Genomic DNA, 14399 nt, shown 5'->3' on the forward strand with positions numbered 1-14399 from the left:
CTCCTGCCTGCAACAGGGCTAAGGTTCTCTAGTTAGCCTTTCCAGTTCCTTTGACCTCTAATTAACTTTGACTTTCTAATTGGCAACAAAAAAGGAAAAATTCAAACTGTATAATTAAGTTGCAGACTAAAACTGGAAAGAAAATGTACAGTTAATCAATATATCTAATGGCTTAAAGTCAAAACTGAAGCACAATTGTTATATAGGTCTGAGAGAGGGCGTTACTTTATTACTAAAATGAAGAATGATAGCATTAAAAATGCTTTCACTTGTTTCAAGCAAAATACTTCATTTCGGAAAGAAATGCTCATTTTAAAATCATGAACTTGTAATTTTGTTTCAATTACAAATTTATGGTGAAGTTTCCCAAACCTGCAGAAAATTGAAAGAATTATACAAATATTCATTTACCCACTATCTAGAAAATATCAATTTAGGTTTTACTCTGTTTCAGACAAGTCTTTACTTTTCTATTCTTTATCCATATATATATATATATATATATATACACATATATATATGTGTGTGTGTGTATAATGTATAGTTTTTCTATATATAACTAACTAACTACATATAAGACTAATATTTTGTATATATGATATATACATATTCTAACTAGAGTTAGATCTTTGTCTACAGTTCTCGTGATTTAAAAGTTGCATACTCTGTTTTAGACAAAACTTTATTTTTCTATTCTTTATCCGTAGATATATACATATATTTTCTATTCTTTATTCACACACACACACACACACACACACACACACACACATACACACATTCTCTAACTAGAGTTGGGTCTTTGTCTATAGTTCTTGTGAACTAAAACGTGCATACCTGAGACCAAGAGGCCTTGAGTTGTCCAATGTGAGCACCATCATTCCGGCACAGCAAAGCCCTCATCCATGTATGCGTTCTCCGTCCCTCTTAGACTACTCTTACTTTCCCTCCATCTGCACAGAGAGAATACCTATCCTGGTTGGTTTCCTCCACCACACGGAGACGGGCTTGTTCTTCAGTGTCCCATAGATGGAGTCAGTCTAGCCTCTTTAAGTTAGGCTGCTTTCTCTCAGCTGATTCTGTGAGGCTCATTAGGAGTTCACTTGGATTGGGTTTTATTCTTGAAATCAACTGTTGTGTAATATTCCTCTGTACAAACATGTCACCTTTACCCTGTGTTATTGATGCACACCTAAACTGTGTCTAGAGTTGGGCTATCATGAAAGCAGATAGGCTGTTGTGAAGAGTTTTGTGAATGCAGGAGTATTCTATTGCTTTAGGGTAAAAACCTCAGGAGAGATTACTGGGCCAGAGGACAGGCGGAGGTATATGTATGCACCATGCTCCAACAGATGTTGGCCCAAATCACGTTATATTTTCATAACAGTTTGTTCTGTGTGGACACAACCTTGGTGAGCTTGGTCCACCTAAGGTAGCTGTACTGGTTGGTGTCCACCAGTGACTCCCCATGGCTTGAATGGCATCTTCCTGTTGCCTGCTGGTGCAGAGTGTCGTTTGATTAATTCATTGGCTGGTATCTTTGTAAGGTGTCAAGTTGTCATCCTCAATATCTTTTTAAAGTGGCTGTTGATAGGCTTTGTTCTATTTTTAACCAGTTGAATTTTATCTTTCGGTCGTGGATGTATTCTCTGAGATCTGAATTTGGAGCATCCAAACTCCTTTCTGTAACTGAGTCTCTTGTTAAGCAGAAAAATTTAATTCTGATGTGTTGTGGCTTATCTAACATTTTTGTATTGGTACTGCTACTTGTGTTTTATCTGGAAGGCTATTGTTTAAATTTTTGTATGATCTATTTAAAATCAGTTTTGTAAAAGATGCCCTTAGAGCAAAAGGTTTGTTTTGTTTCAGACACACAGCCATCAGTTCCAAGCAATCCCCTTTGATCTAAGTTTTCAGATGGAATGTCCTATGTAGTTGCCCCTGGTTATCCTCCTCACAGATGTAGACTACAGAGACAGGGCTGCCTCCATTCCCAACACAGGGTGTTTATTCTCCCTCTTTGTCTAATCTGGCCAGAGAATTACCAGTCTGCTGCAATCCTGTGGAAGAGTCAGTTTTGTCCGTGTTCCCTCCCGAGTGTGCTCCTTTTGCTGGTTGTTCATTGTGGGTGGCATCCTTGCCCACTCTCCATTGGCTGCCTTTCTGTTTCTGATTCTGTTCTTTGTCCTCCTTTCTCTACCCTTTAAGGTAAAAACACTGATATGAACCTTCCCAGAACTAAACATGTAAAATTACAATATTTATTCTTAGTTTAGTTTTTTTTCTTAATTTTTCCATAAGGTAATAGATTTTTGTTATGAATTATAGTTGGGACTTATGGTAATAGAATTTTCATTATAATTCAGTTGGGGTATTCTCTAGTGTGCATAGGAACTCACCTTTCACATGGACTAGACATACTTGGTTTAATTTCTAAGCACCCGGGGACATCTAGGAGACAGAATAGAGAATCTCAAAGGTGACTGTACTGTGTCTGTGCTCAGTATCCTTAGTCCGCCATAGTCTCCTGAGCTCAAGGAGGATCCAACAAAGAATGGCAAGGACAGAAGTTCAAAGTCAGCCTGTCCTGGGCTGACCTCCAGCCGCTGTCATCACGCAGCTTGCTGTTTGGTGAGAGAATCCAGATGACCCGTGCTTGGACTCAGAGCATGTGGAAACTGAGAGACGAGGAGTGTAGGAACAGTTTTAAAATACCTGTGATTGGAGTGGAAGTCCTCAATATTTCTAGCTTATTTTCATACTTTCACGGATCAGATGATCAAAGTGCTGACACGCTCCAAAGCAATTTATAGATTTAATGAAACCCCTGTCAAAACCCCAAGGCCATTCTCCTCACATCTGACTAAATAAAAGATATCAAATAACTGAATAAGTATTGAGGGAAAAAAGCAAGGCAGGGGCATCACATGACTTCAGAAGATGTCACCAAGCTCTAGTAAATCAAAATGGCACGCCATTGGTTTCAAAAGAGTCAGGCCATTGAAAGAGGATATCAAGTTCAGAAACGATGTTGTTCTCTAACAGCCACATGATTCTGCACAAAGGCACAGAAACGCACTGGGAACAAGGCAGTCTCTTCAATAACAGGGGCTGAGGGAAACTGGATATCCACATGCAAAAGACTGAACCTTGACCCCCATGTCTCATCCTATGTCATACTTTCAATTCAAAACCCATGATGCACACTTCAACACACATGTTGTTTCCTATTGAAGACATTGTCCGCAAATGAAATACTTAAAAAGTGTTTGTGTTTAAGTATTAGTGAACCTTGACCATCCCCCCCCCCTTCTCTTTCTGCAGCTTTATTCCTGTACTGGGTAATGGCCTTTATTACAAAGACGATAAAGTTGGTCAAATACTGGCAGTTGGGGTGGGGAGTGTCAGACCTGCGCTTCTGCATCACAGGAGTGATGGTCATCTTGAATGGGCTGCTGATGGCTGTGGAGATCAATGTCATCCGGGTCAGAGTGAGTACCAATTGCATTTGTGTGATGACTGCCAGTGAAGACCTCAGCATTAAAGATTACAGCCATTCAGGAATTAAATAGTGTTTAACCAGAGGGGAGCGGGGGGGGTGGGGAGGATATGCGATCTATGTGTGTAAACATAAAATTAAAATACCCACTGAATTTCAGGACCTTAGTCTTAGTTATTTTCCATTGCTCTGATAGAACACTGTGACCAAGGCAACTGAGAGAAGGAAGGGTTCATTTGGGTTAATGACTGTTTCAGAGGGTTAGAGTCGATGGCCATCATGGTAGGGGCACGGTGGCAGGCAGGCAGGCAGGCAGGCAGGCATGGCTCTGGAGCAGTAGCTGAGAGCTCACATCTTGATACACAAGCATACAGCATATAGTGATAGAGATAGATAGAGATAGATAGATGGATAAATAAAGATAGAGAGGGAAGGAGAGAGAGAGACTGAGAGAGACAGAGACATAGAGAGAGACAGACACAGAGATACACAGAGAGAGACACAGAGACAGAGACTAGAAATGGACATGGTATTTTGAAATCTCAAAGTCTACCCTCAGTGGCGCACCACCTCCAACAAAGCTGTGTCTCCTAATCCTTCTGAAGTGGTTTCACCGCTTTGGGACCAAATACTCAACTTTATTAGCGTGTGTGTGTGTGTGTGTGTGTGTGTGTGTGAGTGCTTGTGTGTGAGTGTGTGTGTATGTGCTTGTGTGTGAGTGTGTATATGTGTGCGTGGGTGTTTGAGTGCTTGTGTGTGAGTGTGTGTGGCTTGTGTGTGTGTGCTTGTGTGTGAGTGTGTGTATGTGTGAGTGCTTGTGTGTGAGTGTGTGTGTGTGGCTTGTGTGTGTGTGTGCTTGTGTGTGAGTGTGTGTATGTGTGTGTGTGCTTCTGTGTGAGTGCTTGTGTGTGAGTGTGTGAGTGTGTGTGTGTGAGTGCTTGTGTGTGAGTGTGTGTGTGTGAGTGCTTGTGTGTGAGTGTGTGTGTGAGTGCTTATGTGTGAGTGTGTGTGTGAGTGCTTGTGTGTGTGTGTGTGTGAGTGCTTATGTGTGAGTGTGCGTGTGTGAGTGCTTGTGTGTGAGTGTGTGTATGTGTGTGAGGGTGTATGTGCTTGTGTGTGTGTGTGCTTGTGTGAGTGTGTGTATGTGTGTGTGCTCATTCCCACTTATACCACCCACTCACTTCTCAGTGTCCGTGTGAAATGAAACTATATTTAAACTCTCACAGATAGTGATTGATCTCCTCATCCACAGATTTCTCCATCCATGATTTGGCAAAGGCAAATCTGGGTTCATCAAAACATGAATCTTGAAGTTGATCGTTACAGAGAAAATAAGGTTCATCTACTCTGCTCATTTCCCTGACGAAGCTTCTATAGTGGTTACTTTAGGTCCAGGTCTAAAACAGAGCAGTGAGGGCTACGGTGAAGATGTGAAGCCTGTGCTTTCAATCCTTTTGTGCTCTCTGCTCTCGATGCTGTCAGTCACAGTGTGAGACTCTACTAATACTTTCAATATTTATTTCTATCAAATAGCAGGTTTTCAATATTTATTTCTATCAAAAAACTTTGTGAGTAGAAAGATATAAATTGCCAGTGAAACTGGACAGTAGACAGTTGAATCAGCCAAACCATGCGATTCAATAATGGTGTTAAAATCTCAACGATAGAACAATCTTCATTAATTTAACCCTATCATAGGATAAAGACAAGCTCTTTTAAAAAGTCTAATTGATTTTTCAGGATTGTCTCCAAGTGATTTCAATGTGAAATTCTGGCAACTTGCTGGTTAAAATAAGGAAAACAAGGAGGAGACATTGCAAAGGATATTTCAGAGCGCAGTGGACAGAATCATAAATGAAAGCACGAGTTTTGGCTGCCTTAAGTGAAAATGTAGAGAGGGCTGTGGGTTCATTTTTAATCTGGGGAGAGAGAAGTAGGCTAATGGTCACACTGTGGAATTCTTCCTACCCGCAGAGATATGTTTTCTTCATGAATCCCCAGAAAGTGAAGCCTCCGGAAGACCTCCAGGACCTGGGTGTGAGGTTCCTCCAGCCATTTGTGAATTTACTGTCCAAAGCTACTTACTGGTGGATGAACACACTTATCATATCAGCTCACAGGAAACCTATTGATCTGAAGGCGATTGGAAAGTTGCCGATAGCGATGAGGGCAGTGACGAATTATGTCTGCCTAAAGGAAGCCTATGAAGAGCAGAAGGTAACAGCACTTGTCTTATACACCCCTAACCACACAGAATAGGCCTTGCGAATACCAAGGGACAAAGCTCAAATAATATCTGTGGCCAAGGGGAAGTAGGTGTTCTCCTTCTGTCTCACCCAGTAGTTTGGCTTTCTGTTAATTACGATTCCGGGGACAAAGGGGAAGGACTAATGAAATAAAGAGATGTCATGATTGTTGTCACTAATCACATAACTGTTTTTCTCTGGGACATGTGCTCAAGTACACATTAAAACTAAGCTCTGTGTCTGGAGAGCTGGCTCAGTGGTTAAAAGCACTGGCTGCTCTTCCAGAGGTCCTGGGTTTGACTCTCAAGACCCACAGGGTAGCTCATAACCATCTGACATTCCATTCTCAGGAGATTCAATGCCCACACATAGTCCATCCACATACACGCAGAAGGCACAACGCCCATGTATACAAAACCTGAAGTTGAACAATCCCATGTAACTAACCTGTTATCCTAGAATGTCTATGCTTCAAACTTGGAAACTATTCAAATTAAACGTTGAAGCACAGAACCCAGTGTTTGTTGATAATTTATGTGAGATTTCTTTGAAGTGCTTATTAATGAACATAGAAAAGTTACTCAAAGATACTTGAGAAGAATTAAAACGTATGAGCTATTGATACCTTTGCTTTATTCTCTGACAAATTCATTCATGGATACAATGTATCTTCATCCCATTTGCTCCTCACTCCCATCTTCCGATGTTTGAAATCCATCCTGTTACTATTCTAAACAGTCCTGGGTGGGATACCCAGCTCTAGATGTGTTTTTGTTGCAACCATCTTTACAATGTTGACCCCGCTGAATCTGTTAGAGGGTTTTTGGCAGTTCTAAGTGAAAATCAACTAAGTGTTTATGGTAAATGATGAAAATGACCTCGTGTCTCAGAATCTTGTGTTTTGAAACTGCTATTGCAGGAAAAGGTTGCTAAGAATGGGCCTGAGTCACTTTTCTGGTTTTCCTTGAGGAAAGTATTGCATCTACCACCTCCAGCCCCCATGGGGTTGGCTGGCTGGCCAACAAGCACCAGGGATGCCTACTCAGTGTTAGGAATTCGGCTCATCATGCCTGACTTTTTTTTCATGTGGTTACTGAGGATTGAACTCTGGTCCTCAAGCTCTCAGGGCAAGCAGTTTACCAGCTAAGTCAGCCCTACAGCCTTCCACCATGTTGAGTTGGCTTCTGTGTCACCATCGATGTTCAGGTCTTAAAGTCTTTAAAAACCATGGCTGATGTGTGAGTCAATGGTTTCCTTAAGCATGTATCCATTTTTCCTTCTTCATACACAGCCTCCAACAATTTAAAAATGAACGAACTCCTCTTTATGAAGCTGAGAAAATGTGGAAGATAAATGATGTGCGATAATGCATTTTAGCTTACAGGAGTGTGATTGGGAACCACTAACAAATACAAAACATCCAAACACATGAGTCTGTGAGACCATTATTATTCAAATCACTATAGTGTATTTGTGTGTGGACATGTTCATGCCATGGCTTATATACGAAGATCAGAGGACAACTTGTAGAAGTGGGTTCTTTCTCTTCATCACATGGACCCTGGGGTTGGTCTCAGCTCACCAGGCTTGGTGGCAAGCACCTTCACCCGCTGAGCCATCTTGTCTGCCCTATTCACAGTAATTTTGAAAGGAAACTTGATTGGAACCTCATAACAGTATGAATTTGTCCTTAAGAATCCTGTGTCGTCCCTTGACCACTAAGAACAGAGGTGTAGAACTGACTTGTACACTGCTTTGTATCGGTTTCATTGTGGCGGGCCCAGTAGTTACCTTTTGCATAAAATGCAAAGATGCAGATGTTCCCATGCTGCATTGAAGTCTCCACAATTATCATTGGGACTTCAGAGAGTACATCTCAGCTGCCGAGCGAGGTCAGCTGCGGTCCTAAGGTTTTACTTCAGTCTATTGTTTGTTTCAGAAAAAGGCTGCCGATCATCCAAATCGGACTCCCTCCATATGGCTGGCCATGTACAGAGCTTTTGGGAGACCAATCCTGCTGAGCAGCACATTCCGCTACTTGGCTGACTTGCTGGGGTTTGCTGGTCCTCTTTGCATATCTGGAATAGTCCAGCGAGTAAATGAAAAGACTAACACAACAAGAGTAAGTGCATGCTTTTAAAATTTTATTTATGTTTGTGTTAGCTACATTTGTATTTCTGGGAGGGCACCACGACCAAGGAAACTTAAAAGAAGAATGAATGTATTGTAGACATACAGTTTCAAAGGGTGAGTTTGTGACCACCACGGTGGGGAGTGTGGCAGCAGGCGGGCAGGCATAGTGCTAGAGCTGTAGCTGAGAACTTATATCTTGATCCACAAGCATGAGATTGAGAGAAAGCTAACTTGGAATGGCATGGGCTATTGAAACCTGAAAGCCTTCTCTCTGTGACACACCTCCTCCAACAAGGCCACACCTACTCTAACAAGGCCACACCTCCTCCAACAAGGCCACTCCTCCTCCAACAAGGCCACACCTCCCCATCCTTCCTGACCAGTTCCACCAACTCAGGTCAACTACTCAAACATATGAGCCTATGGGCAACATTGTTATTGAAATCATGGCAGTGTGTGGACATGTAGGTGCCATAGCTGACATGTGGAGGTCAATGACAGCTTATGGGCATAGAGCAGGTTCTGTGTGAACCCTGGGATTGATCTCAGGCCATCAGGCTTGGTGGCAAGCACCTTCACCTGCTGAGCCATCTTGCCTGCCTGGTTCACGGTACTTTTGAAAAGAAACACATTATTGGAAGATTACATTGCAATTGTCACTTTTTATTAATGCACAATTCATGTATGCTTATTTATTGAGGAATTTAATGGTTTTTAAGTTGAAAAAATTTTTCTTTTAGGAGAAATTACACACACACACACACACTCAATGAATGTATTTGCCCAGAAACTATTTCTAGGATTTGAAGCTTATAAACATTTAATAAGCACCATTTGTGTTGAGGAGCTTTGTGCAAAAATTAATTATTGGCAGTCTACACCTGAACTGCAGGGCCAGGAGAATGAAGATGGGGTAGGACTTGAGGTTCAAATGCACACTCAAGACAGATAAGGAAGGAAACAGAAGCATATTTTTATTAGACTTTATAAAAACACATCTTATTGGCATGCATTCACACATCTGTTGTTGTTGTTGTTGTTGGCTATTCAAACAAGCATTGACTAATCCCAAATTATCCATCTCAGTGATCTTCCCTGCAGTTAGAACGGCCATTCTGAAGCCACAAAAATAGCTTAGGGTCTTACACTTCATTGACGATTACATTTTTATTCACTTGACTATTTAAAAAGGAGGAGGAGGGGAAAGGAGGGAGGTGAAAAGAGGGGGAGGAGGAGGAGGAGGGGGAAGAGGAGGAGGAAGAGGAGGGAAGGAAGAGGAGGATGATGAAGACGGGTGAGGAGGAGGGTGAGGAGGAGGGGGAAGAGGAAGAGGAAGAGGAAGAGGGGGAGGTGACCACTATGACAGAGTCAGAACTACAAAACCTGTTTGTTCTATATACTCCTTCACAGCACTAAATTTCAGTAATAAAAATGAAGAATGTCTTTAATATTGTCACACATCTCCTTCACTGTTAGTGCCTGCTACTGTTGTGCACGAAGCTGAACCAATGCTTTATATCCCTGCGGACTCAGTCAGTTTTCTACTAAGATAATTTTTCACAAGTCATAATTTCTTCCTGGAAGTGACACAGGGGTGAGATAAATAAAACGGTTTAAAATTGGTTTCATTCATGTGAATCAAGATACATAGAACCTGGGGAAAGTTATCCCAGTCGGTAACCCAGGGTGATTTATAATTGCCATCCCAGCACAGGGGAAGTGGAAACAGGAAGGCCCCTGGGGCTCACCCACCAGCCAGGAGAGCCCAACTGATGAGCTCCAGGCCAATGTGAGCCCCCCATCCCAAGGCAAGATGGATGCTTGCATCGTGAGAGCATTGAGTTTTAAGTTGAGAGTCATGTATACTTTAATAAATGCAACTGAACATCTGGCAGATGGGAAGACTGGCTCAGATTTGTCTCCTTTTTCCCTTTTAGGATATGTTTCAAGAGACACTCTCATCAAAGGAATTTCTGGAAAACGCCCATGTGCTGGCTGTCCTGCTTTTCCTGGCCCTTATCCTACAGAGGACCTTTTTGCAGGCTTCCTACTACGTGACCATAGAGACCGGCATCAACCTCCGTGGTGCTCTGCTGGTATGCAGAACATGGGAACCTTGTTCTTGACATGCACTGTGTATTGATAAGCACACTAGCCAGCCAGGGAATGCCCAGAGTGGTCGCTGTGTTCACTTTAATATGATAGCCATGAGTTTCTAGGATCTACTTTAAAAATTACCACTTACAATAGTGGACTTTGCGACATTTTCATACATACATTCTGTTATACATTGTTTTTCTTTTTCCCCTCTTCTCCCCCTCCTTTCCCCCTCCTCTCCTCCTCCCCTTCCCTCCTCCTTCCCCTCTCTCCTTCTTCCTCCCCTGTATATTGTCCTCCCTCCTTCTGTTTTTGGGTTGCATATATTCAATCACCTTTTTGTTATCCTCTCTTTGGACCCCCCTTCCTTCTCATATCCCCCCTTTGGCTTTCAGATCTGTAACTTTTACTTAATGAGAGAAACATGGATTAATGTATAGGGAACTTTCAAAATAACACAGTAAGAAAGATACTTTAAAAATCTTGCATCTACCATCCCCATGGCTATTTATATGCTTAAAGTTGGGTGTATGTTATAATTCTAGAAAACACAAGCTCATATTTAAGATTATGATTACTTTTGAGAAGGTAGAAAAACGTATACTTTCAAAAAATTAATAATTATCATCTCAATTATTAGTTAGACATTATTAATTGACTAGTATTTCCAGTTTGCAGTCTGGTCTTCATCTTTTCCCTTTTTCCTTATAGGCTATGATATACAATAAAATCCTTCGACTCTCGACTTCTAACCTATCCATGGGGGAGATGACCCTGGGACAGATCAACAACTTGGTTGCCATAGAAACCAATCAGCTCATGTGGTTCTTGTTCCTGTGTCCCAATCTGTGGGCCATGCCTGTTCAGGTAGATCAATAGACATAAGATGCTCCGTAGCAGGGGGAAAAAACAATCAGAGCTGAGGATGCTTTGCTCCGGGAAGGTTAGACTGTTGGAATACTCTAGTGCTCTTAGGCCCTTGTAGACAAGGAATATGAGACTAAGGGATGTTAGAAGGTTAAAAAGTAGGGTGTGGGATTATATTGCTTACGTTCCAATGCCTGTGGTGCCCCTTGCTTACATTCCAATGCCTGTGGTGCCCCTTGCATGCACAGTAGCTGAGCCCCTCTACGTGATAATTCTTTAACTGCACTGTGAATAGTACCCATATTTTCTTGACACAGTTGTGGAAGTTGTCAGGTTTAAATAAGTCACTAGATCTGAGGCATCTGGAAACAAGGTCTTGCATTTCAAGGCATTTGGGAGCCTACCAGTTGTTAGCATCACTGTCCAGATCCACACCCAGGCTTGAACCCTTTCATTCTGACAGCACATCTGATCTATAGTGGTCACTTCCAACCAGCCCATGGCCTCACCTGACAGCAGATGGCAAGACGTCAGCTTTATAAGATGGTTGGACTGTGATGAGCTGCAGTGCTATTTGGTTATATATTATATAAACTAGTATTTTAAATTTTTGTTGGTTTGTTTGTTTTATGTTTTTTTTTCAAGACAGGGTTTCTATGTATAGCCCTGGCTGTCCTGGAGGCTGCAGAGATGGCTCAGCCGATAAAGGCTAGGCTCACAACCAAAAATATAATTTTTTTTTAAAGATGTGGCTTTCATCCCACCAGGTAAACAATGGCCAAAGAAGCACTTACAGTTATTTTTCTGTAAAAATATGGGTTGCCATGGGTATTTTTCATTATTTCAAAAATTTTCATCTTTATGCTGAAACTTGCACTGTACACTACACTTACTCAAAGTGTATAAATAATAAAAGTGCAAGTTCTTACAAATATTACTTATAGTTTGTTTTTAGTGGAAATTCAAATCCATAAAATACAAATGTTTGAACATAATAGATAGCAAGCCTGAACCAGCCTTGGCTAGTTCAGCCAGTTTGGGCTATGTAGCAAGTTCAAAACCAATGTCAGAAACAAAAAATAAAAACTTGATTAAAAAGAGAAAACTCTGTGTGATAAAGTAGCCCAAGAGATTTTATACCTGGTTGGTTTTATTTGTTTGTTTTATTTAAGTTTGCTTGATTGGGTTTAAAGTTCACCTGTGAAGTCTTAGCTGGTCTTGAACTCACAGCAATCCTTCTGCCTAAACCTCCCAGGTGCTGGGATTACAGGTTTTTGTCACACACCCAGATTTCTCCACAGGTTTGGCTACTAGCTTTGTTGTCCTAAGTGGCTTTGAGGGTCACCAGGTAGGTAGCCCTTGGCCCCCAGTGGCCCTAATATGCTCATGTGGAATGCTGCCAATATGTTCATTTCCACTACTTGGAAAGTTGGGGCAAGTCCAAGAGAAGCTAAAGCATCAAGTTCATAGTTGGTGATGGCCTTTTCCACCTCTGGGTGTTATTTCTTTTTCAAGTTTAGAGCTGCATTTTAGGGCCAGAAACACCAGGAGGCTGTTCTGCAGCTTCTTGAAATAGGTTGGTCCAATACCAGTTGTACACATTAACAAACATACTGAAAATACATTCCTTGCCTGTCCCAAAGAAGTCTTAGCAAAACCCAACTGTTACAGTTGAATTAATCCCCAGATAAACTTCACATGATAATTAAGAATGTCCATCCAGAGACTGCCCCACCTGGGGATCCATCCCTTATACAGTTACCAAACCCAGGCACTATTGTGAATGCCAACAAGTGCTTGCTGACAGGAGCCTGATATAGCTATCTCCTGAGAGGCTCTGCCAGTTCCTGACAACTATATAGTTGGATGCTTGCAGCCAACCATTGGACTGAGCACAAGGTTCCCAATGGAGGAGCTAGGGAAAGAACTGAAGGAGCTGAAGGGGTTAGCAGTCCCATAGGAGAAACAACAACGTGAATCAACCAGTACCCCCAGAGCTCCCAGGGACCAAACCACCAACCAAAGAGTACACATGGAGAGACCCATGGCTCCAGCCACAGATGTAGCAGAGGATGGCCTTGTTGGACATCAGTGGGAGGAGAGGCCCTTGGTCCTGTGAAGGTTCTATGCCCCAGTGTAGGGGAATGCCAGGACAGGGAAGCTGGAGTGGGTAGGCTGGTGAGCAGGGGAAGGGGGGTAGGATAATGAGTTTTCAGAGGGGAAATCAGGAAAGGGGATAACATTTGAAATGTAAATAAAGAAAATATCTAATAAAAATAAAACATTAGAAAAAGAGGGACTGTAAAACTGAATAGTCAATGAATAAAAATTGGAGTACTGAGTGAAAAAACAAAAACAAACAAAAAAAAAGAATGTCAATTCTCGATGACAGCATTTGTCCCCCCGCCGGCTCCTGCAGCCCTGCTCACTCTCCCGTTCCCCTCCTCCCTCCTAGATCATAATGGGGGTGATCCTGCTCTACAATTTGCTTGGGTCCAGTGCACTGGTTGGTGCTGCGGTCATTGTGCTCCTTGCACCGATTCAGTACTTCATTGCCACAAAGCTGGCGGAGGCTCAGAAGAGCACTCTGGTAAGTCGCGTCCTTGGGAACCCTGTTAGGGAGCTGAGCCGCTTGGTTTGATTTGTACACTTTTATAATATAAGAGGCCAATCCATCTCAATCTGGATCAATTCGAAATCATTGCATTTCATTTATTCCCCTGCTTCCAAACCGGTAACCTTTAAGCCTGGCTGGCCTGAAATTGGCTTTGTAGATCAGGCTGGCCCAAATTGACAGAGGTCTGCCTGCCTCTGCCTCCTGAATGCTGGGATTAAAGTGCTACCATTCCTGGCCTCATTTATATTCTTGCTCAGTGAATGTGTACTTTTATTACTCCAAAAGTACTTTTAGTCTGGTGGCTGGTCACCCTACATAGTAAAGTTCACTCAGGTATTCAGTATATGTTGAATATATTCTGTCGGCATCACCTGTGCTTCCTTCTTCCTCTCCCATCAACCCCTTCGTCCGTCTGTACAGCCTCACATCTAATTTCAAGCCATGCATGCACATGGATGAATTTTACGCATCTCTGTAAAATCTAGGACTCACAGATGACAGAAATCATAGCATTTGTCACTTTGGGTCTGATCTAATTGACTTAATATGAAGATCTCCAGTTTGTACCCATTGTCCTGCCAGGAATGTAATTTTGTTCTTCCTCTTGGTGGAATGACATCTATGGTGTATCTCTACACATTTTTTTATCCATACCCCTGCTGGTGGAAAACTCACCTACTGTGATTGATGTTGTATTGGTAATGATGTGCAAGTGTCTCTGTGATGTGGTCAGGTGGAGTCATTTGGGTGTGTAGTCAGGGATGCTATAGTTGGATCCTGTGATAGCTATAGCTTGAGTCTTTTTTGAAGAACTCCCGCACTGGTTTCCATAGTGGCTGCAGAAGAGCAGCTTGAAAAGGTAGAATGAAAACTTGAGACTTGACTGTTTTTGTTTCTCACTGTGAGACTCCCAGGTGCTAAGCCCTTGGGACTTCTGTTT

The 14399-nt window shown here is 42.1% G+C and overlaps 1 protein-coding gene across 7 annotated transcripts in view; it reads left to right on the forward strand.

Annotated features, from left to right (window-relative positions):
• Positions 1-14399, forward strand: part of Abcc9 (ATP binding cassette subfamily C member 9) — a 112472-nt gene that overhangs the window by 10473 nt on the left and 87600 nt on the right. For 5 of the 7 annotated variants that reach the window (XM_029478465.2, XM_021164328.3, XM_029478463.2 and 2 more), the window contains exons 6-11: positions 3325-3491; positions 5474-5716; positions 7685-7867; positions 9816-9974; positions 10687-10842; positions 13298-13432. In XM_029478465.2, the coding sequence (XP_029334325.1) occupies positions 3325-3491; positions 5474-5716; positions 7685-7867; positions 9816-9974; positions 10687-10842; positions 13298-13432 (1043 nt within the window). The remainder of the gene's footprint in view (positions 1-3324; positions 3492-5473; positions 5717-7684; positions 7868-9815; positions 9975-10686; positions 10843-13297; positions 13433-14399) is intronic. The other 2 variants (XM_085839797.1, XM_029478466.2) reach the window with 1 other exon arrangement.

Source organism: Mus caroli, unplaced genomic scaffold (genome assembly GCF_978045245.1).
Source record: "Mus caroli unplaced genomic scaffold, Mus_caroli_1 scaffold_7, whole genome shotgun sequence".
Lineage (NCBI taxonomy): Eukaryota > Metazoa > Chordata > Mammalia > Rodentia > Muridae > Mus > Mus caroli.